The sequence below is a fragment of the Engystomops pustulosus genome, chromosome 4 (assembly GCF_040894005.1).
Source record: "Engystomops pustulosus chromosome 4, aEngPut4.maternal, whole genome shotgun sequence".
Taxonomy (NCBI): domain Eukaryota; kingdom Metazoa; phylum Chordata; class Amphibia; order Anura; family Leptodactylidae; genus Engystomops; species Engystomops pustulosus.
The window spans coordinates 522,655-546,946 of NC_092414.1; the positions used below are offsets into that span (position 1 = coordinate 522,655).

General features: G+C 48.9%; 1 protein-coding gene across 1 annotated transcript in view; it reads right to left on the bottom strand.

Moving 5' to 3' along the window:
- The window catches only part of LOC140125882 (solute carrier organic anion transporter family member 1C1-like), a 66,037-nt gene that overhangs the window by 6,780 nt on the left and 34,965 nt on the right, over positions 1 to 24,292 (bottom strand). Inside the window, exons 3-11 of the mRNA XM_072144763.1 lie at positions 19,249 to 19,390; positions 19,043 to 19,175; positions 18,846 to 18,961; positions 18,609 to 18,758; positions 18,313 to 18,411; positions 17,978 to 18,184; positions 12,528 to 12,692; positions 9,580 to 9,775; positions 9,339 to 9,504 (exon numbers count right to left, since the gene is read on the bottom strand). Coding sequence (XP_072000864.1) covers positions 9,339 to 9,504; positions 9,580 to 9,775; positions 12,528 to 12,692; positions 17,978 to 18,184; positions 18,313 to 18,411; positions 18,609 to 18,758; positions 18,846 to 18,961; positions 19,043 to 19,175; positions 19,249 to 19,390 — 1,374 coding nt within the window. The remainder of the gene's footprint in view (positions 1 to 9,338; positions 9,505 to 9,579; positions 9,776 to 12,527; positions 12,693 to 17,977; positions 18,185 to 18,312; positions 18,412 to 18,608; positions 18,759 to 18,845; positions 18,962 to 19,042; positions 19,176 to 19,248; positions 19,391 to 24,292) is intronic.

Here is a 24,292-nt window from a genome sequence, read left to right on the forward strand (position 1 = left end):
GTGTATCAGGAAAAAAGAGCAGGGAGAGGGGAGAGACAGTACAGAAAAGTGTCCCATGTAGACGAATAGAAGAGCATTGAGATGGGGGAGAGAAAGTACAGAGAAGTGTCCCCATGTATCAGAATAGAAGAACAGGGAGAGGGGAAGAACCAACACAGAGAAATGTCCCCGTGTATCAGAATGGAAGAGCCGTGAGAGGGGGAGAGACAGCACAGAAAAGTGTGCCTGTGTAGCAGGATAGAAGAGCAAGGAGAGGGGGAGAGACAGTACAGAGAAGTGTCCTGTGTATCAGGATAGAAGAGCAGGGAGAGGGGGAGAGACAGTGCAGGGAAGTGTCCTGTGTATCAGGATAGAAGAGCAGGGAGAGGGGAGGGTCAGTACAGAGAAGTGTCCCCGTGTATCAGGATAGAAGAGCAGGGAGAGTGGGAGAGACAGTACAGAGAATTGTCCCTGTGTAGCAGGATAGATGACCAGGGAGAGTGGGAGATATAGTACAGAGAAGTCTCCCCATGTCGCAGGATAAAAGAGCAGGAAAAGAGCCAGAGAAAGCACAGAGAAGTTTCCCCGTGTATCAGGATAGATGAGCAGGTAGAAAGGGAAAAATAGTACAGAGAAGTGTCCTGTGTAGCAGGATAGAAGAGCAGGGAAAGGGAAAGACAGCACAGAAAAGTGTCCAGTGTATCAGCATAGAAAAGCAGGGAGAGAGGGAGAAAGAGTACAGAGAATTGTCCTGTGTAGAAGAATAGAAAAGTAGGGAGATGGGGGAGAGACAGTACAGAGAAGTGTCCTCGTGTAGAAGGATAGAAGAATAGGGAGAGGGAAAGACAGGACAGAGAAGTGTCCCGATGTATCAGGATAGAACAGCAGGGAGAGGGAAAAAACATTACAGAGAAATGTACCATATATAAGAATAGAAGAGCAGGGTGATGGGGGAGAGAAAGTACAGAGAAGTATCCTCGTGTAGCAGGATAGAAGAGCAGGGAGGGGGAAAGACAGTACAGAGAAGTGTCCCCGTGTATCAGGAAAAAGAGCAGGGGGAGGGGAGAGACAGTACAGAAAAGTGTCCCGCGTAGAGGAATAGAAGAGCATTGAGATGGGGGAGAGACAGTACAGAGAAGTATCCTCGTGTAGCAGGATAAAAGAGCAGGGGAGGTGGAGAGACCTTACAGAGAAGTGTCCCCATGTGGCAGGATAGAAGATTAGGGAATGGGGAGGAGACAGTGCAGAGAAGTGTCTCTGTGCAGCAGGATAGAAGAGCAGGGAGAGGTGGAGAGACAATACAGTGAAGTGTCCCATATAGGTGGATAGAAGAGCAGGGAGAGGGGGAGAGACAGTACATAGAAGTATCCCCAAGTAGCAGGATAGAAGAACAGGGGGAGAGGGAGAGACACTACAGAGAAGTGTCCGTGTGGCAGGATAGAAGATTAGGGAATGGGGAGAGACAGTACAGAGAATTGTCCCATAAAGCTGGATAGAAGAGCAGGGGGAGAGGGGGAGAGACAGTACAGAGAAGTGTCCCCATGTCGCAGGATAGAAGAGCAGGAAATGGGGGGGAGAAAGCACAGAGAAGTTTCCCCCATGTATCAGGATAGATAAGCAGAGAGAAAGGGAAAAACAGTACAGAGAAGTGTCCTGTGTAGAAGAATAGTAGAGCAGGGAGGGGGAGAGACAGTACAGAGAAGTGTCCTCGTGTAGAAGTTTAGAAAAGTAGGGAGAGGGAGACAAACCATACAGAGAAATGTCCTGTGTAGAAGAATAGAAAAGTAGGGAGATGGAGGAGAGACAGTACAGAGAAGTGTCCTCATGTAGAAGGATAGAAGAGCAGGGAGAGGGAAAAACAGTACAGAGAAGTGTCCCTGTGTATCAGGAAAAAAGAGCAGGGAGAGGGGAGAGACAGTACAGAAAAGTGTCCCATGTAGACAAATAGAAGAGCATTGAGATGGGGGAGAGAAAGTACAGAGAAGTGTCCCCATGTATCAGGATAGAAGAACAGGGAGAGGGGAAGAACCAACACAGAGAAATGTCCCCGTGTATCAGAATGGAAGAGCCGTGAGAGGGGGAGAGACAGCACAGAAAAGTGTGCCTGTGTAGCAGGATAGAAGAGCAAGGAGAGGGGGAGAGACAGTACAGAGAAGTGTCCTGTGTATCAGGATAGAAGAGCAGGGAGAGGGGGAGAGACAGTGCAGGGAAGTGTCCTGTGTAGCAGGATAGAAGAGCAGGGAGAGGGGAGGGTCAGTACAGAGAAGTGTCCCCGTGTATCAGGATAGAAGAGCAGGGAGAGTGGGAGAGACAGTACAGAGAAGTGTCCTGTGTAGCAGGATAGAAGACCAGGGAGAGTGGGAGATATAGTACAGAGAAGTCTCCCCATGTCGCAGGATAAAAGAGCAGGAAAAGAGCCAGAGAAAGCACAGAGAAGTTTCCCCGTGTATCAGGATAGATGAGCAGGTAGAAAGGGAAAAATAGTACAGAGAAGTGTCCTGTGTAGCAGGATAGAAGAGCAGTGAGAGGGAAAGACAGCACAGAAAAGTGTCCAGTGTATCAGCATAGAAAAGCAGGGAGAGAGGGAGAAAGAGTACAGAGAATTGTCCTGTGTAGAAGAATAGAAAAGTAGGGAGATGGGGGAGAGACAGTACAGAGAAGTGTCCTCGTGTAGAAGGATAGAAGAATAGGGAGAGGGAAAGACAGGACAGAGAAGTGTCCCGATGTACCAGGATAGAACAGCAGGGAGAGGGAAAAAACATTACAGAGAAATGTCCCATATATAAGAATAGAAGAGCAGGGTGATGGGGGAGAGAAAGTACAGAGAAGTATCCTCGTGTAGCAGGATAGAAGAGCAGGGAGGGGGAAAGACAGTACAGAGAAGTGTCCCCGTGTATCAGGAAAAAGAGCAGGGGGAGGGGAGAGACAGTACAGAAAAGTGTCCCGCGTAGAGGAATAGAAGAGCATTGAGATGGGGGAGAGACAGTACAGAGAAGTATCCTCGTGTAGCAGGATAAAAGAGCAGGGATGGTGAGAAACAGGACAGAGAAATGTCCCCATGTATCCGGATAGAAGAGCAGGGAGAGGGGGAGAGACAGTACAGAGAAGTGTCCCCGTGTATTGGCATGGAAGAGCACGCAGGTAGAGAAGGAGAACCAGTACAGAGAAATGTCCCAGTGTTTAAGGATCGAAGAGCAGGGAGAGTGGGAGAGATAGTACTGAGAAGTCTCTCCATGTCACAGGATAAAAAAGCATGAAAAAGGGGAAAGAAAGCACAGAGAAGTTTCCCCGTGTATAAGGCTAGATGAGCAGGGAGAAAGGGAAAAACAGTACAGAGACGTGTCTTGTGTAGTAGAACAGAAGAGCAGGAAGATAGCGGAGAGACAGTACAGAGAAGTGTCCTTGTGTTTCAGGATAGAAGAGCAGGGAGAGGGAAAGACAATACAGAAAAGTGTCCTGTGTATCAGCATAGAAAAGCAGGGAGAGAGGGAAAAAGAGTACACAGAAGTGTCCTGTGTAGATGGATAGAAGAACAGGGAGGGGGAAGACAGTACAGAGAAGTGTCCCTATGTATCAGGATAGAACAGCAGGAAGAGGGGGAGAAACATTACAGAGAAGTGTCCCATGTAGAAGAATTGACAAGCAGGGAGATGGGGGAGAGACAGTACAGAGAAGTATCCCTGTGTAGCAGGATAAAAGAGCAGGTAGAGAAGGAGAGACAGTACAGAAAAGTGTCCCCGTGTATCAGGATAGAAGAGCCGTGAGAGGGGGAGAGACAGTACAGAGAGGTGTCCTGTGTAGCAGGATAGAAGAGCCGTGAGAGGGGGAGAGACAGTACAGAAATGTGTCCCGTGTAGCAGGATAGAAGAGCAGAGGGAGGGCTAGAGACAGTACAGAGAAATTTCCCTGTGTATCAGAATAGATGAGCAGGGAGAGCGGGAGAGACAGTACAGAGAAGTGTCCCGTGAAGAAGAATAGAAGAGCAGGAAGATGGGGGAGAGACAGTTTAGAGAAGTTTCCTCATGTAGCAGGATAGAAGAGCAGAGAGAGAGGGAGGAACAGTACAGATAAGTGCCCCCATGTACTAGAATAGAAGAGCATGGAGAGGCGGAGAAACTGTACAGAGAAGTATCCTTTGTAGCAGGATAGAAGAGCAGGGAGAGGGAAAGACAGTACAGAGAAGTGTCCTTTGTAGCAGGATAGAAGAGCAGGGAGAGGGGGAGACAGTACAGAGAAGTGTCCTGTGTAGCAGGATAGAAGAGCAGGGAGAGGGAAAGACAGTACAGAGAAGAGTCCCAGTGTATCAGGATAGAAGAGCAGGGAGAGCGGGAGAAACATTACAGAGAAATGTCCTGTGTAGAAGAATAGAAAAGTAGGGACATGAGGGAGATACAGTACAGAGAAGTGTCCTTGTGTAGTAGGATAGAAGAGCAGGGAGAGGGAAAGACAGTACAGAGAAGTGACCCAGTGTATCCGGATAGAAGAGCAGGGAGAGGGGGAAAAACAGTACAGAGAAGTGTCCTGTGTAGCAGGATAGAAGAGCAGGGAGAGGGGGAGAGACAGTACAGAGAAGTGTCCTGTGTAGCAGGATAGAAGAGCAGGGGGAGGGGGAGAGACAGTACAGAGAAGTGTCCTGTGTAGCAGGATAGAAGAGCAGAGAGAGGGAGAGCGACAGTACAGAGAAGTGTCCTGTGTAGCAGTATAGAAGAGCAGGGTGAGGGAAAGACAGTTCAGAGAAGTGTCCTGTGTAGGAGGATAGAAGAGCAGGGAGAGGGGGAGAGACAGTACAGAGAAGGGTCCTCGTGTAAAAGGATAGAAGAGCAGGGAGAGGAGGGGAGACAGTACAGAGAAGTGTCCTGTGTAGCAGGATAGAAGAGCAGGGAGAGGGGGGGAGACAGTACAGAGAAGTGTCCCGTGTAGAACAATAGAATAGCAGGGGTAGGGAGAAAGACCATACAGAGAAGTGTACCATTCAGCAGAAAACAAGATCAGGGAAATGGGAAACCACAGTAAAGAAGGGTTTCTCGTGTAGCAGGATAGAAGCACAAGGAGAGACAGAGAGTAAATCAGAGAATTATCTTGTGTAGCTGGATAGAAGAGCAGGGAAATTGAAAGCAGACAGTACATAGAAGTATCCTTCTGTAGCAGAGGAGAAGAACAGGGGAGGGGAGAAACAGTACAGAGATGTGTCCCTGTTTAGCAGGATAGAAGAGCAGAGATAGGGGAGAGACAGTAGAGAGAAGTGTCCTAATGTAGCAGGATAGAAGAGCAGGGAGAGGAGGAGAGACTGTACAGAGAAGTGTCCCGTGTAGAACAGTAGAAGAGCAGTGAGAGGGAGAGAGACAGTACAGAGAAGTTTCCCGTGTAGGAGAATAGAAAAGCAGGAAGATATGGGAGAGACATTACAGAGAATTGTCCTCATGTAGCAGGATAGAAGAGCAGGTAGAGGCAAAGACAGTACAGAGAAGTGCCCCGTGTAGCAGGAAAGAAGAGCAAGGAGAGGGATAGACAGTACAGAGAAGTGTCCCCGTGTATCAGGATAGAAGAGCAGGGCGAGGGGGAGAAACAGTACAGAGAAGTCTTCTCGTGTAGCAGGATAGAAGAGCAAGGAGAGGGGGAGGAACAGTACAGAGAAGTGTCCCATGTAGAAGAATAGAAGAGCATAAAGATGGGGGATAGACAGTACAGAGAAGTGTCCCCGTGTATCAGGATAGAACAGCAGGGAGAGGGGGAGAAACAGTACTGAGAAGTGTCGTCATGTAACAGGATAGAAGAGCAGGGAAAGGGAAAGACAGTACAAAGAAGAGTCCCCATGCATCAGGATAGAAGAGCAGGGGGAGAAACAGTACACAGAAGTATCCTGTGCAGAAGAATAGAAGAGCAGGGAGAGGGTAATGCAGAACAGTTTACTGTGTAGAAGAATAGAAAAGTAGGGAGAGGGGGAGAGACAGTTCAGAGAAGTGTCCTGTGTAGTAGGATAGAAGAGCAGGAAGAGGGGGAGAAACAGTACAGAGAAGTGTTCCATGTAGAAGAATAGAAAAGCAGGGAGATGGGGGTGTGAGAAGTATCCTCGTGTAGCAGGATAGAAGAGCAGGGATAGGGAAAGACAGTAAAAAAAAGTAGCCGTGTCTATCAGGAAAGAAGAGCAGGGAGAGGAGGGTTAAACATTACAGAGAATTGTCCCGTGTAGAACAATAGAATAGCAGGGGTAGGGAGAAAGACCGTACAGAGAAGTGTACCATTTAGCAGAAAACAAGATCAGGGAAATGGGAAACCACAGTAAAGAAGGGTTTCTCGTGTAGCAGGATAGAAGCACAAGGAGAGACAGAGAGTAAATCAGAGAATTATCTTGTGTAGCTAGATAGAAGAGCAGGGAAATTGAAAGCAGACAGTACATAGAAGTATCCCTCTGTAGCAGAGAAGAAGAACAGGGAGAGGGGAGAGACAGTACAGAGAAGTGTCCCCGTGTAGCAGGATAGAAGATCAGGGAGAGGGGGAGAGACAGTACAGAGAAGTGTCCTCTGTAGCAGGATAGAAGAGCAGGGAGAGGGGAGAGACAGTAAAGAGAAGTGTCCCCGTGTATCAGGATAGAAGATCAGGGAGAGGGGGAGAGACAGTACAGAGAAGTGTCCTGTGTAGCAGGATAGAAGAGCAGGGAGAGGGGGAGAGACAGTACAGAGAAGAGTACCTGTGTAGCAGGATAGAGCAGGCAGAGGGGGAGAGACAGTACAGAGAAGTGTCCTGTATAGCAGGATAGAAGAGCAGGGAGAGGGGGAGAAACAGTACAGAGAAGTGTCCTGTGTAGCAGGTTATAAGAGCAGGGAGAGGGGGAGAGACAGTACAGAGAAGTGTCCTGTATAGCAGGATAGAAGAGCAGGGAGAGGGGGAGAGACAGTACAGAGAAGTGCCCTGTGTAGCAGGATAGAAGAGCAGGGAGAGGGGAGAGACAGTACAGAGAAGTGTCCCGTGTATCAGGATAGAAGAGCAGGGAGAGGAGGAGATACAGTACAGAGAAGTGTCCTGTGTAGCAGGATAGAAGAGCAGGGAGAGGGGGAGAGACAGTACAGAGAAGTGTCCTGTGTAGCAGGATAGAAGAGCAGGGAGAGGGGGAGAGACAGTACAGAGAAGTGTCCTGTGTAGCGGGATAGAAGAGCAGGGAGAGGGGGAGAGACAGTACTGAGAAGTGTCGTTATGTAACAGGATTAGAAGAGCAGGGAGAGGGAGAGAGACAGTAAAGAGAAGTGTCCCCGTGTATCAGGATAGAAGAGCAGGGAGAGGGGGAGAGACAGTACAGAGAAGTGTCCTGTGTAGTGGGATAGAAGAGCAGGGAGAGGGGGAGAGACAATACTGAGAAGTGTCGTCATGTAACAGGATTAGAAGAGCAGGGAGAGGGGGAGAGACAGTAAAGAGAAGTGTCCCCGTGTATCAGGATAGAAGAGCAGGGAGAGGGGGAGAGACAGTACAGAGAAGTGTCCTTGTGTATCAGGATAGAAAAGCAGGGAGAGGGGAGAGACAGTACAGAGAAGTGTCCAGTGTATCAGGATAGAAGAGCAGGGAGAGGGGGAGAGACAGTACAGAGAAGTGTCCTTGTGTATCAGGATAGAAAAGCAGGGAGAGGGGAGAGACAGTACAGAAAAGTGTCCTGTGTATCAGCATAGAAAAGTAGGGAGAGAGGGAGAAAGAGTACACAGAAGTGTCCTGTGTAGAAGAATAGAAGAGCAGGGATGGGGAAAGACAGTACAGAGAAGTGTCCCTATGTATCAGGATAGAAGAGCAGGAAGAGGGGGAGAAACATTACAGAGAAGTGTCCCATGTAGAAGAATTGACGAGCAGGGAGATGGGGGAGAAACAGTACAGAGAAGTATCCCTGTGTAGCAGCATAGAAGAGCGGGTAGAGAAGGAGAGACAGTACAGAGAAATGTCCCCATGTATCAGGATAGAAGAGCCGTGAGAGGGGGAGAGACAGTACAGAGATGTGTCCCGTGTAGCAGGATAGAAAAGCAGAGAGGGGGAGAGACAGTACAGAGAAGTGTCCTGTGTATCAGGATAGAAGAGCAGGGAGAGGGGGAGAGACAGTACAGAGAAGTGTCCTGTGTAGCAGGATAGAAGAGCAGGGGGAGGGGGAGAGACAGTACAGAGATGTGTCCCGTGTAGCAGGATAGAAAAGCAGAGAGAGGGGAGAGACAATACAGAGAAATTTCCCTGTGTATCAGGATAGATGAGCAGGGAGAGCGGGAGAGACAGTACAGAGAAGTGTCCCATGAAGAAGAATAGAAGAGCAGGAAGATGGAGGAGAGACAGTTTAGAGAAGTTTCCTCATGTAGCAGGATAGAAGAGCAGAGAGAGAGGGAGGAACAGTACAGAGAAGTGCCATCGTGTATTAGGATAGAAGAGCAGGGAGAGGCGGAGAAACTGTACAGAGAAGTATCCTTTGTAGCAGGATAGAAGAGCAGGGAGAGGGGGAGAAACATTACAGAGAAATGTCCTGTGTAGAAGAATAGAAAAGTAGGGAGATGGGGGAGAGACAATACAGAGAAGTGTCCTGTGTATCAGGAAAGAAGATCGGGAGAGGGGGAGAAACATTACAGAGAAGTGTCCTGTGTAGAAGAATAAAAAAGTAGGGAGATAGGGGAGAGAAATTACAGATAAGTGTCCCTGTGTATCAGGAAAGAAGAGCAGGAAGAGGGGGAGAAACAGTACAGAGAAGTGTCCTGTGTAGCAGGATAGAAGAGCAGGGAGAGGGGGAGAGACAGTACAGAGAAGTGTCCTGTGTAGCAGGATAGAAGAGCAGGGAGAGGGGGAGAGACAGCACAGAGAAGTGTCCTGTGTATCAGGAAAGAAGAGCAGGAAGAGGGGGAGAAACAGTACAGAGAAGTGTCCTGTGTAGTGGAATAGAAGAGCCGGGAGATAGGGGAGAGAAAGTACAGATAATTGTCCTCGTGTAGCAGGATAGAAGAGCAGGGAGAGACAGTACAGAGAAGTGTCCTGTGTAGGAGGAAAGAATAGCAGGGAGATGAGGGAGAGACAGTACAGAGAAGGGTCCTCGTGTAAAAGGATAGAAGAGCAGGGAGAGGGGGAGAGACAGTACAGAGAAGTGTCCTGTGTATCAGGATAGAAGAGCAGGGGGAGGGGGAGAGACAGTACAGAGAAGTGTCCTGTGTAGCAGGATAGAAGAGCAGGGAGAGGGGGAGAGACAATACTGAGAAGTGTCGTCATGTAACAGAATAGAAGAGCAGGGGAGGGGGAGAGACAGTACAGAGAAGTGTCCCGTGTATCAGGATAGAAGAACAGGGAGAGGGGAGAGACAGTACAGAGAGGTGTCCTATTATTTTTTTATCTGTTGTCCCCCTCGCACTCACTATGTGCTTTCCGGATCCGGTGGAGGACTTGCAGCCGGCCAGACAGGCGGACACGTAGGTGATGTTATTGGCTCCGCACACGGGATCCCACTGCTGGGAGGAGCAGCTGCAGTCGGCGTTACAGGAGGAGAGGAGCTGCTGCTTTCCCCAGGTCTCCACTTTGCTACTGTGATAGAATATTACAGCTCAGCGACCCCTCATTATTTGCCCCCCTCATGTATATAATAACCCCAGGACTTACCCGTTATAAGACACTGTGATCCCCGCCACATCACCGTTCTCACAGCCCAACATGAAGACGGGCAGAGACATGATGAAGGCCACAAAGGAGAAAACGAAGACCAACTTAGAGGCCGACAATAGCCCCATCTTGTACCTCTTCACCAGGAGACCCCCCAGCAACATCCCCAGAGCAGATGCCGGGAGTGACGAAGCTCCTGCACATAGTAAAATTTGTGCTTAAAGGGGTTGTCCTCTCCTTTAACATTCTAGTGAAATTTAATTTCCATACCATTTAAAGCACAGTTAAAGGACATCTACCACTAGGATGAAGGTTTGTAAAATAAGCACTGAGATGCTGGTGGGTGCTCCCTGTGGCAGGACACGCTCTTCTTTTATCCTCTAATGCCCTTGTTTTTCCACAAAAAAAAGGCTTTAAAAATGATGTAAATGAGCCCGAGGGGCTCTGGGCTCAATTAAAGCTGTGGAGTCTTGAGCCCCTCAGGATCATTTGCATAATTTTTAAAGCCTTTTTTGGAAAAACAAAGTCCAAACCCGGACCAGACTGTACATATATTTAGGGTCTGGTCTCGGATCTGAAACACTTTAGTGGTCTGGTCTGAGGTTGTATTAGTTTACAGGCTTGATCTAGTATATCCATGAGTTTATTATCAGGCCTAGGGATTCAATTAGTTTAGAGATATAGTCAGGGGTTGGATTGGGTTTCCAAATCTTTGTCTGGGGTCTGAATGGTCTAAGGGTCTAGTCTTGGGCTCTGAATGGGTTTACAGGTCTTGTCTGGAGACTTAATGACAATAGAGGTCATTTGTGAGGTCTAAATGAGTTTATGGAGTTTGAACGTCTGGATGAGTTTGAAGGTCGGGTCTGATGACTGGAGGAGTTTGAACGTCTGGTCTGAGGACTGAATGAGCTTGAAGGTCTGGTCTGAGGACTGGAGGAGTTTGAAGGTCTGGTCTGAGGACTGAATGAGTTTGAAGGTCTGGTCTGAGGACTGGAGGAGTTTGAAGGTCTGGTCTGAGGACTGGAGGAGTTTGAAGGTCGGGTCTGATGACTGGAGGAGTTTGAACGTCTGGTCTGAGGACTGAATGAGCTTGAAGGTCTGGTCTGAGGACTGGAGGAGTTTGAAGGTCTGGTCTGAGGACTGGAGGAGTTTGAAGGTCTGGTCTGAGGACTGGAGGAGTTTGAAGGTCTGGTCTGAGGACTGGATGAGTTTGATGGTCTGGTCTGAGGACTGGATGAGTTTGAAGGTCTGGTCTGAGGACTGGATGAGTTTGAAGGTCGGGTCTGATGACTGGAGGAGTTTGAACGTCTGGTCTGAGGACTGAATGAGCTTGAAGGTCTGGTCTGAGGACTGGAGGAGTTTGAAGGTCTGGTCTGAGGACTGGATGAGTTTGAAGGTCTGGTCTGAGGACTGGATGAGCTTGAAGGTCTGGTCTGAGGACTGGATGAGTTTGAAGGTCGGGTCTGATGACTGGAGGAGTTTGAACGTCTGGTCTGAGGACTGAATGAGCTTGAAGGTCTGGTCTGAGGACTGGAGGAGTTTGAAGGTCTAGTCTGAGGACTGAATGAGTTTGAAGGTCTGGTCTGAGGACTGGAGGAGTTTGAAGGTCTGGTCTGAGGACTGGAGGAGTTTGAAGGTCGGGTCTGATGACTGGAGGAGTTTGAATGTCTGGTCTTAGGACTGAATGAGCTTGAAGGTCTGGTCTGAGGACTGGAGGAGTTTGAAGGTCTGGTCTGAGGACTGGAGGAGTTTGAAGGTCTGGTCTGAGGACTGGAGGAGTTTGAAGGTCTAGTTTGGGGTTTTATTGAGTTTTGAGATTTCAATCCAGACAGAGAACTCCTGCGGTCAGATCAGACAACAATAAGGGATTAGAGGTAGGTCATGTCTCCTACAAAGTATTGAGAGGAATATGTCAGAGACCAGCGCTCTAGACTTAGATGCTAGTCAACATGATCTTTTAATTCACAATACAGATGTCCTGATCCAATCTGGCTAAAATTCTATTCCGGGGTCTTCATTTGAAAATATCATCTGGAGTCTAAGTAAATTTGGGGGCAGGAGGGGAGGTCACTGAATGAAGAGGGGAGAACATGGGGGACATGAGGGGAGGTCACTAAATGAAGAGGGGAGAACATGGGGGACATGAGGGGAGGTCACTGAATGAAGAGGGGAGAACATGGTGGACATGGGGGGAGGTCACTGAATGAAGAGGGAAGAACATGGGGGACATGGGGGGAGGTCACTGAATGAAGAGGGAAGAACATGGGGGACATGAGGGGAGGTCACTGAATGAAGAGGGGGAGAACATGGTGGACATGAGGGGAGGTCACTGAATGAAGAGGGGAGAACATGGGGGACATGAGGGGAGGTCACTGAATGAAGAGGGAAGAACATGGGGGACATGAGGGGAGGTCACTGAATGAAGAGGGAAGAACATGGTGGACATGGGGGAGGTCACTGAATGAAGAGGGGAGAACATGGGGGACATGAGGGGAGGTCACTGAATGAAGAGGGAAGAACATGGGGGACATGAGGGGAGGTCACTGAATGAAGAGGGGAGAGCATGGGGGCATGAGGGGACGTCACTGAATGAAGAGGGGAGAGCATGGGGGCATGAGGGGAGGTCACTGAATGAATAGGGGAGGGCATGGGGGCATGAGGGGAGGTCACTGAATGAAGATGGGAGAACATGGGGGACATCAGGGGAGGTCACTGAATGAAGAGGGGAGAGCATGGGGGCATGAGGGGAGGTCACTGAATGAAGAGGGGAGAACATGGGGGACATCAGGGGAGGTCAATGAATGAAGAGGGGAGAGCATGGGGGCATGAGGGGAGGTCACTGTCTAGTTGTAAAACGAATAAGATGCCGCTATATACTGTACATATATATTTGTTATTATGATTATTAGCCAATCCTAACGGTCATGTGACCTGCATTGACCACTCACCAGTGAGGAAGTTGGACCTGGCGACGGTCTGGCCGTACTGCTGCTCCATGTACTTGGGTTTGTAAGTTACGAATCCCACAATGCCGTTCATCTGCAGGAGGTTGGTGATCATCAATATAACGTAGAGGCGATTACCGGCCAGAGACTTCAGGGCGAGGAAGAAGCCTGCGGGGAAGGGGAGAGTCATCAGGATAGCCACGCCCCTTTCATACAATATTCTCGTTATTTCTCACCCATCTCCCCTTGCCCTCCATATGTTAAGATAGTGTATCAGTACAGACACAGAGATGAGGACTCTGAGAGGATCATCTTCCATTGGGTTGCTCCTCCATTGTATCTCCAGCTGCAGGTCCAGGGTAATGACCGGCTGCTCTGTTCTCCAAGCAAGATCCATCTCCACATGAGGCCCGCTAGCGCCTCACCCAGGGAGGGAACGGTTTTTCAGGTAAGTCCCAGGCTCCTGCTTCCCGGGCCAGGCCGGCAGGAGTTACCAGATAGACCAGCAGGCAGTGGTAACACCTCGGGAAAGGACAGTAACACTGGAAGCCAGGGACGGGGTGGGTTTTCAGGCACCAGGACCAGCACCCGGACTAGGCCAAAGGGGGGCAAGAGTAACTGGTAGCCAGTGCAGTGGAGGACTCAGGGGTGAGATGTTGCTCTCCCCCACCGTGTAATCTCGGTGAAGCCGAAACACTTTAGGCGTAAATATAGGTCAAGTGAAACAGGCTGAGAGTGGTCCTTCCAGTAGAGTGCTCTCAAAGGTGAGGCTAGCCCTGCAGGGAAAAGCTAGGCTCTGCTAAGGCCATGGGAGCCCCTGAACACTCACACAACCCCCAACTCATAAGCCACGTCCATGAGTACAAAGAAGCTAAAAAAACCATCAGGAACTGCAATCCACCTGTGCCAGGGCTGGTGGGGTCCAAAAGAGACAAAGGGTGGATGTCCTGGCTGAAATACAAGGAATAAAGGGCGGAAACAAGCAGCTGGAGCAGCGGAGAAATGTCATTAGAGAAAAAAGTGGTCCTTTTATGGAACAATTGGTAAATGATGAAGCTTAAGAGACATGGCTGGACGAGGAATCAAAGGCTGATAACGAGAGCAAAGGCTGATGGGGTTGCAGCCTGCGAGCCAGGTGGAGGAGGAGGATGATGATGACGAGCAGCAGGACACACCTGGTGGCCTGCAGGAAGATTAGCAGGGGCGCTCTTGGCACAGATCCGGCTGCTCGAGTGCCCAGTGCACATGGAGAACTTTTCTTTTGGAGAAGACTAGGCCAAAGTAGCAAGAAGCGGTAAGATACCTGCTGTTAGTGCCCCTGAGGCCGCCGGGTCAGCTCACTGTACAAGTCCTGCCCGAGGTCTGCAGTGGACCCTGCACAAAGGAACAGTGAGATTACAGAGCCAGGTGGCGAGGCGCAGGTCTCCTTCTTGAAGTAGTGGAGATGGAGCAAGGAAAGCATTTCCAGCGAGTGGGGGGTGCTCCACTGGGACTGTGGCCTGGGGGGATCCTGGTGCTGGTGGCGGTTCTGATTCTCAATGTCAACTAAAGAAGCAGAGTGCAATAACAGATCTGGGGTTGCAGTCACCTGTAGACAGTCCCTGCAGGCCCGGAGTACCCCTGAGGGTGGCATTGGTCCTGTGGAGGGTGCTATGCCCAGAGATGCTGAGGCTGTCCTGCAGTCCATGGCTATTGTTGGACCAGCAAGTGTAAGGGCGCGTTCACACAATGCACTGCGTTTTTTTACGCATTCCAACATGGATCACACGCTGAGGTCACATTGCATTTCTATTGAATTTGCTAAACCGCAGTGTTACTTTAGAATGTGTTCAGGGCTGAAGCCTCTGGAATGTGTCAAAAAACATGACGCAACGCATCATGTGAACGCACCCTGAGTGATGTTTTGGTTGGGGCATTAGTCATGCAAAAACTGTAGTCTCATTATTATAAGGAAACTAATAAAGGAGATTCCCGACGCTCAAAGACATCCTTGAGAAGCAAAGGCAGAACTCAAATAGATGATTTATTCATAAAAAACATCTATGCATTTCGGCTCCAATGCCTGATGAAGGCCCAGTTGCTGAGGTGAAACGTGTTGCAGTTTTTTTTTATCAATAAATCAACTATTTGGGTATTGCTTTGCCTTGCCGAGAGCCGGGAATCTCCTTTCCCTTCTGTGGGGTCACTAGTGTCCTGCGACCTTCTATCCCGCATCTGGAAGGGATTCGCTGATAGGAGGACGTCGGCTGCCATCCACATTGTTAAAACACACAGCAAGGTGAGAGTCCCACCTACTGCTAATTGCTAATTGTCTTACAATACTATAAGAGCACTGCGCTCTGTGATTATTTTCTATGTGTCTTTGTTTTCTGTCTGGAGGACATTTGCCGACCAGACTCAAAAAGCTTTTCCAGCTTGGATATTATCAGAGGAAGAAAACGCAGGTGATGTTGTTGCTGTGAGTGGAGAAGCTGTTGAGTATGGGGAGGGGGGGCTGTGAGTGCAGAAGCTGTTGAGTATTGGGGGGGGGCTGTGAGTGGAGAAGCTGTTGAGTATGGGGAGGGAACTGTGAGTGGAGAAACTGTTGAGTATGGGGAGGGGGGGCTGTGAGTGGGGAATCTGTTGAGTATGGGGAGGGGGGGCTGTGAGTGCAGAAGCTGTTGAGTATTGGGGGGGGGCTGTGAGTGGAGAAGCTGTTGAGTATGGGGAGGGAACTGTGAGTGGAGAAACTGTTGAGTGTGGGGGTGCTGTGGGTGGAGAAACTGTTGAGTATGGGGGGCTTAGAGTGAAGAAGCAGTTGAGCATGGGGAGGGAGCTGTAAGTGGAGAAGCTGTTGAGTATGGGGGTGCTGAGAGTGGAGAAGCTGTTGAGTATGGGGGGGGGAGCTGTGAGTGGAGAAGCTGTTGAGTATGGGGGGGGTCTGTGAGTGCAGAAGCTGATGAGTATTGGGGGGGGGCTGTGAGTGGAGAAACTGTTGAGTGTGGGGGTGCTGTGAGTGGAGAAACTGTTGAGTATGGGGGGGGAGCTGTGAGTGGAGAAGCTGTTGAGTATGGGGGTGCTGAGAGTGGAGAAGCTGTTGAGTTAGGGGGGGCTGTGAGTGGGGAATCTGTTGAGTATGGGGGGCTGAGAGTGAAGAAGCTGTTGAGTATGGGGAGGGGGCTGTGAGTGGGGAAGCTGTTGACTCTGGGGGGGGGCTGTGAGTGGAGAAGCTGTTGAGTATGGGGGTGCTGAGAGTGGAGAAGCTGTTGAGTATGGGGGGGCTGTGAGTGGAGAAACTGTTGAGTGGAGGGGGATTGAGAGTGGAGAAGCTGTTGAGTAGGGGGGGGCTGTGAGTTGAAAAGCTGTTGAGTATGGGGGGCTGTGAGTGGGGAAGCTCTTGAGTATGGGGGGGGCTGTGAGTGGAGAAGCTGTTGAGTATGGGGGGGCTGTGAGTGGGGAATCTGTTGAGTATGGGGGGCTTAGAGTGAAGAAGCAGTTGAGCATGGGGAGGGAGCTGTAAGTGGAGAAGCTGTTGAGTATGGGGGTGCTGAGAGTGGAGAAGCTGTTGAGTATGGGGGGGGAGCTGTGAGTGGAGAAGCTGTTGAGTATGGGGAGGGGGCTGTGAGTGGAGAAGCTGTTGAGTATGGGGGGGCTGAGAGTGGAGAAGCTGTTGAGTATGGGGGGGGTCTGTGAGTGCAGAAGCTGATGAGTATTGGGGGGGGCTGTGAGTGGAGAAACTGTTGAGTGTGGGGGTGCTGTGAGTGGAGAAACTGTTGAGTATGGGGGGGGGAGCTGTGAGTGGAGAAGCTGTTGAGTATGGGGGTGCTGAGAGTGGAGAAGCTGTTGAGTTAGGGGGGGCTGTGAGTGGGGAATCTGTTGAGTATGGGGGGCTGAGAGTGAAGAAGCTGTTGAGTATGGGGAGGGGGCTGTGAGTGGGGAAGCTGTTGACTCTGGGGGGGGGCTGTGAGTGGAGAAGCTGTTGAGTATGGGGGTGCTGAGAGTGGAGAAGCTGTTGAGTATGGGGGGGCTGTGAGTGGAGAAACTGTTGAGTGGAGGGGGATTGAGAGTGGAGAAGCTGTTGAGTAGGGGGGGGCTGTGAGTTGAAAAGCTGTTGAGTATGGGGGGCTGTGAGTGGGGAAGCTCTTGAGTATGGGGGGGCTGTGAGTGGAGAAGCTGTTGAGTATGGGGGGGCTGTGAGTGGAGAAGCTGTTGAGTATGGGGGGGCTGAGAGTGGAGAAGCTGTTGAGTATGGGGAGGGAGCTGTGAGTGGAGAAGCTGTTGAGTATGGGGGGGCTGTGATTGGAGAAGCTGTTGAATATGGGGGGGCTGTGATTGGAGAAGCTGTTGAGTATGGGGGGGCTTTGAGTGGAAAAGCTGTTGAGTATGGGGGGCTGTGAGTGGAGAAGCTGTTGAGTATGGGGGGGCTGTGAGTGGAGAAGCTGTTGAGTATGGGGGGGCTGTGATTGGAGAAGCTGTTGAATATGGGGGGGCTGTGATTGGAGAAGCTGTTGAGTATGGGGGGCTGTGAGTGGGGAAGCTGTTGAGTATGGGGGGGCTGTGAGTGGATAAGCTGTTGAGTATGGGGGGGCTGTGAGTGGAGAAGCTGTTGAGTATGGGGGGGCTGAGAGTGGAGAAGCTGTTGAGTATGGGGAGGGAGCTGTGAGTGGAGAAGCTGTTGAGTATGGGGGGGCTGTGATTGGAGAAGCTGTTGAATATGGGGGGGCTGTGAGTGGAGAAGCTGTTGAGTATGGGGGGGCTTTGAGTGGAAAAGCTGTTGAGTATGGGGGGGGGGCTGTGAGTGGAGAAGCTGTTGAGTATGGGGGGGCTGTGAGTGGAGAAGCTGAGGTGACCAGAGGTATCGCTGTGGCTAGTGTGGATGTTTTGGCGGGAGGTTCTGCTGTGTTGGGATGTGTTGCTGTTAGTGAGGGGTTGGCTTTGGGTGGGGGAACTTCTGTGAAATCTGGTCCTGTTGTCTCCCCAGCAGTGGCAGCTCCTGCCAGAAGTTATGCTGGTGTCACGGTTGGAGGGGGATTTAGCATCCTCCTCGTCTTCATCAGTTTGCCTGTGAAATGTGCAGAGTAGGGAAGATTCACCAAAACTGATGAGGTTCTTCATTGATCTGGCGCCCCCTGCTCTACTCGGCAAGTGTCACCATTTTTTTTGGTGCCCCTTTAACATAAATCATTTGACACAATTCTGTTGAGTCCCAGTAATAAACATGGTGCACGGTCCAACAGGAGGCGCCCCTCTATGTGCCGAATATTGTGGCACATCGGGCACAGAGCAGCCACAACACAAACACTGACGCAGTGCACGGTCTTTTCAGGGCAAAGTCAGACAGAAATCTGGTGCAGACTGTGTAAATGTGACCCAATGTATATAATATGGAGGGGGAAATCATTGTGTTTCTATTATTTCATATTTTTGTTGTCATTGTTGTTATATTAGAAAATAGATTCACAGGATAATCTCACCTTTCACTGAAGCTTTGTTGTGGTGCTTCTCCTGTGATGTCTCCAGCTTCTGTTCCTCGGGGGATGGCTGAGTCTCCTCCCCCTCAATACTCTTAGGCAGAAAGCAGAATGGGATCCCCGAAACCAATGCAAGTGCTCCAGACACCAAAAATCCGAGCCACCAGGCGCCCACCCAACGGGTGTCTTGTGGTGTAATAGTCACAGTGTCTACAGGAGAGAGACATGGAGGTCATGGGACTGGAGAATGATGGGTAAGGCAGTGGGATGTCCAGAAGCCTCTCCCTCCCCTGAGGATTGTATATGACATCCTCGCCTTGTGACATTAATTTACTTACCCAAATTCACAAATCCAATATCCACATAAAGTTTTGCGAAATATGAACTGAGCATAAAGCCAATTATTGGTCCAAACATCGCCACAGTGTGCAGACAAGCTGGGGAGAAGAGAACAGAGGGGTAAAGCCTAATTATGAGGGGATGGAGAGCAGCACAAAACCCAATAACCGTCTCATTAGGAACCTCCTACATAACACCAGCTCCTCGGGGGAGGTCCTATGATTGAGAAGTAGGAATGTCCAACCCTGGGCTCTTCCCACTCCTGATATCTACTGATCTATAACATCATCATTACCTATGTAGAGGGGAGTATTCCCTGGGTCAGAAAAGTCATCGATGTAGGAGACCCCAAGAGGAATAATGGGCGTCTCTCCGATTCCTCGTAGCATATTCCCGACCATGACGTAAACCCACATGTGTGAGCTTGTCTCCTTTACGCACTCTGCTAAAAACACAACAGACTCATGTAGCTGTCGCTATTCACTACACAATCTGCTGGTGATGTTAGTTTTCCCTTGCTCCATTTTCTTACCCGGTCTGATGTCCTCGGTCAGTGTCCTGTTGGCCAGACATGGAGAGATGCTGTCGGCGGAGCCTGTTAGATTGTTGAGCGGAGCTACATGTGACCTCACTGTTTCATATTTATAACTGTGAATAGACAATCATGGGGTGAGGACCACACTGGGGACGTGGTCAGAATATTACGCTGTGCGATGGCGCGGTACATACGGCCCCATGAAGAAGTGCGGCATGGCTGAAAGGAAACTGCCTAACGCCATCACAAAGCAGCCGGCGGCGATAATCCGCGGTCTGTGAAGCTTCGCCCCAAAGTAACTGACAAAGACGATGACCAGAAGGTTTCCTGTGTGCAGAACATAGGGTTAAAAATTAATTTGAAAAAAACCACAAACATAATGAGAGGAAGTCATATTCACCATATTCAAAGCTTGCGTCCACAAACCCAACCGTAGAAGAGGAAAGGTCAAAGCGTCGCTCAATCTGCGTGATGGAGCTCTTCATGTAACTGCCTGAGAATGCCTTGGTGAAGTAAGAGAAGCAGAGAGCGAAGAAGAAGATCTGTGGAGGAGGAAAAGAGAAGAATGAGGAGGAGGATGAAGAGGAGGAAGAAGATAGGAGAAAGATGAGGACGAGTATTGTGATGAAGATGATGATGGCAATAAAATGGAGGAAGAGGATGAGGGACCCATTGTATAAGAACTTCTAGTGGGTCCACAGTACCCCACTCCAACAGGAAGAGGAAAATAATTATAAAGAGGAGGTGACAGTGGGTGATCAAGAGAAAGTTGATGGGGATAATCACAAAGAGAATGATAATAAAGAAAAGCAGGATGAGGAGTAGGATGACGATGGGAGACAGTGACATCCTATGACCAGTGACACGGGGCTCAGGAAGGCCATGGGAGGGGTGGTAGGAGGATGTAAAGGCGTGACGCTGACGCTGTGATTATAGTGGTTAGTAGGGGAGGACAGGTGATGGATGGGGGACAGTGCAGACTGTAAGGTGTTTTGGTGAGTATCTATTGCACGTGGGTTCCGGTATGAGCGATGGGTGGACGGATTCTGAGAAGGTGTTGGATTATTGAAAGTAAAAGAAAGGGGAATTGCAGAGTTGTGAGAGACCTAGAGAAGTAGTTAGCGCTAAGACCTGAGAGGCCGGAGGGGAAATGGGAGTGTTAAGAGGGATGGTAAAGTCTCCCATCATCTTACAGGATAGAAAGTGCGGGAGCCAAGAGGCAAAGTGGTCAAGGAACTGATAGGGTGAGCCAGGAGGACGGTATACTATAGCCACATGACGAGAGACTGGGCGGAAAAGTCTCAGGATGTGGGCCTCAAAAGATGGGAAAGTGAGAGAGGGAACAGGAGGAATGACCTGGAAAGTGCCTTCCCCTCCTCCCTGCCTATTCTCAGGTCTGGAACAGTGAGAAAAGTGTAAACCGCCATAAGACAAAGCCGCAAGGGAGGCAGAGTCATCCTGCCAGATCCATCCTGCTGGTTTCACTGATGGCCAGCAGGTTAAAGGACTTAGAAAGGAAGAGATTCTAGTTTATTGCGCACAGAGTGGGCTTCTATAGGGCACATTAAAAAGGGGTTACGGGTGGAGGAGAAGAGGGGATACTGTCAGGATTTGTGCTGGGCTATGTGGCCTTGTTAGTGTTTCTGCATTACCTGCTGGGGTTTTTATGTCTCAGCTATGGTCATTTATATTATCTTATCAGGATATAAGGCTGGTTCTATCATTCAGTATTTGCTAGGTATTGCTGTATCTGCAGCTTCACCCTGGCTTTGTTCTGTTAAAATATCTTTACTTTCTAGTTACTTTGTCTGTGGTGAGAGATTCTGTGAAGTTTGTCTGTTCTCTTGTAGTCACTCACCACTTTCCTATTTGTTCTCTTGTATTCCCTCAACACTAGAGATTATCACAAATTCGATTCGCCGAGTTCGCCCAATTTTCTATCAAAATTAGTTTCGACCCGAATCGAATCATGATGAATCACGTATTTCCTGGCTGCAGAGAGCCTGTAGGGTGTTGTAGAATGTTGTGCCATGCTTAAATATGCATAGGGAGCGTTTTTTGGTCTACAAATAATGCTGTGTTTTAGTATGACACACACATGACAGCCGCTGCTCTTAGAGTCGTCACTCTTCACTTCCGTGTGCACTTACAGAGGCCAACTTCCCAAATAAGCGAAGCGGGAACACAGCCTGACAAGGTAACGTCTGTGCCAGCTCGAAAGGACAGAGCTGAGGGCCAAGATCCCACTATAACATCCCAGAGTGCACTCTTTTTACACTGACATCAGATGATTCCATAGATTACGACAGAACCTGTTTATCAGGATTCGGGATGCGTGAATCCACTGGATCACCGCGGGAGGTGGTACTAGCCAACACCTGGACCGGAGTCTAAGTGGCACCAGGTTTTCACCAGAGCCCGCCACAAAGCGGGTTGGAATTGCTGCGGCAGGATACCACCAGGTCGTTCAACAGGTGCAACTAGCCCGAGGTGGCAGGTGAGGCTGAGGTACCTTAGCAGGAGACAGTCTCAAGGTCAGGTCATGTGCAAGGTCAGGGCAGGTGGCAGAGATGCAACGTCAAGAAGCAGATGGGAACGGGAACATAGGACACAGGAACTCAGGAGCAGGAAAACACAGGAGCAGTAACGCCGGAGATACAGGAAAGCAGGAGACACAGGAACACAGGATAATCGCTAGGGAGCTTTTTCTAAGGCGGTGAAGCACAAAGATCCGGCAGGGTTTGCAGGAAGAGGCAGGCTTAAATAGAATTTGTGAAATTGACCAGCCCCAATTAATGGCGCGTTGGCCCTTTAAATTTAGAGAAGCCGGCGCATCCACGCCTTAGGAGTCAGGGATGGGTAAGGTGCTCTGCACTGGTGGGGGCAGAGGAGCACAGGTGAGCCCGCAACCCGTGATATGGGTCGCGGGACCACCCTTGACATTGTTCTGTTACATGATAAATGTAGAAACCCCCCTAATGAGTACAGAGGATGTCTGCAGTAATTCTGCATTGACGTCACTGATCATTTTGCCCTTTCATTTCATCCGTTAGTGTCCGCTTTCAATCGGTCAATAATCCATCAGTATTGCTAAAGCCAAAATCAAACAGGAGTGGATCAAGAACAGAGATGAGCAATAAATGTGATACTTGCATGTCCTGTGTGTTCTGTATCCACTTCTGCTTTTGGCTAAATCCTGAGGCTTTTCATCCTTCTGGCAGATGAAATGAAGGGGAAAACCAAACATAGTGGCAACGCCATAGAGCGATGGAGGGTGAAAACAGCATTATGGAAATCACAGGGTGTTCCAGGGAGACAGCGGTCAGTTGGCAGCAGCATGAGTAGCTGCAGAGTGGCACAATGACAAATTCTGGAGCTGGCAGCCACATCGTAGGCCACAGAGTGGCACAATGACAGAGTGTGGCGGTGGCAGCAGCAGCATGAGGTCAAAAACCACAAAAACTGACACCTTGGCCGCCTGTTTTTATAGGGCTGTGACATCACATAAGCCTTCCGGTCACTGATTGGCTTACAGGTCTGCACATGTGATCGAGGGTGTTCCTGTCTCGATCCAGCGGCACGTTCTCTGTGCAGGATTCGGGTCTTCCGGCGACTCACTAAGGCAGTGCGCCTGTTGTCCACCTGGTGTCACTTCTGCACTGAAGTTCACAAAGCCAGGCCGGGTGCAGGTAAGTGCGTGTCAAGTGACACATTTTTAAAAAAAAAAATACAGTGGTTTCTCCGAATCTGACGGGTTTTCCTTCAGCCACACCCCCGATTTCCGTCGCGTGCATGACGGCACCGATACGCCACAATTCGATCGCGTGCGCCACAATCCCGGGGCAATTCAGGGAAAATCGGAGCAAAACGGAAAAATTTGTGTAACCCAACGTAAAAACATGATTCGGGCCCTTAGTAAATGGCCCCCATTGTGCTCGCAACCATTTTGATAATAGAGGGGAAAGAAATTTGTTCCCTCAAATCACCGTAAACTTTCGATTCGTGCTGAACCGAAGTTTTCTTGAAATTCTAAACTAATTCACTTCATTAGAATTGATTTGCCCATCTCTAGCTACATTGTATAACTGCATATGTAACAGCATCCTTGTCAGAATATTATACTGCAATGTATAACTGCATATGTAACAGCATCCTTGTCAGAATATTATACTACAATGTATAACTGCAGCAGCATACTTGTCAGAATATTATACTGCAATGTATAACTGCAGCAGCATACTTGTCAGAATATCATACTGCAATGTATAACTGCAGCAGCATACTTGTCAGAATATCATACTGCAATGTATAACTGCAGCAGCATACTTGTCAGAATATTATACTGCAATGTATAACTGCAGCAGCATACTTGTCAGAATATTATACTACAATGTATAACTGCAGCAGCATACTTGTCAGAATATCATACTGCAATGTATAACTGCAGCAGCATACTTGTCAGAATATTATACTGCAATGTATAACTGCAGCAGCATACTTGTCAGAATATTATACTGCAATGTATAACTGCAGCAGCATACTTGTCAGAATATTATACTGTAATGTATAACTGCAGCGGCATACTTGTCAGAATATTATACTGCAATGTATAACTGCAGCGGCATACTTGTCAGAATATTATACTGCAATGTATAACTGTGGCATACTTCTCAGAATATTATGCTGCAATGTATAACTGCAGCAGCATACTTGTCAGAATATTACACTGCAATGTATAACTGCAGCGGCATACTTGTCAGAATATTATACTGCAATGTATAACTGTGGCATACTTCTCAGAATATTATGCTGCAATGTATAACTGCAGCAGCATACTTGTCAGAATATTACACTGCAATGTATAACTGCAGCAGCATACTTGTCAGAATATTATACTGCAATGTATAACTGCAGCAGGATACTTGTCAGAATATTACACTGCAATGTATAACTGCAGCGGCATACTTGTCAGAATATTATACTGCAATGTATAACTGCAGCAGCATACTTGTCAGAATATCATACTGCAATGTATAACTGCAGCAGCATACTTGTCAGAATATCATACTGCAATGTGTAACTGCAGCACCATACTTGTCAGAATATTATACTGCAATGTATAACTGCAGCAGCATACTTGTCAGAATATTATACTGCAATGTATAACTGCAGCGGCATACTTGTCAGAATATTATACTGCAATGTATAACTGCAGCATCATACTTGTCAGAATATTACACTGCAATGTATAACTGCAGCAGCATACTTGTCAGAATATTATACTGCAATGTATAACTGCAGCAGGATACTTGTCAGAATATTACACTGCAATGTATAACTGCAGCAGCATACTTGTCAGAATATTATACTGCAATGTATAACTGCAGCGGCATACTTGTCAGAATATTACACTGCAATGTATAACTGAAGCAGCATACTTGTCA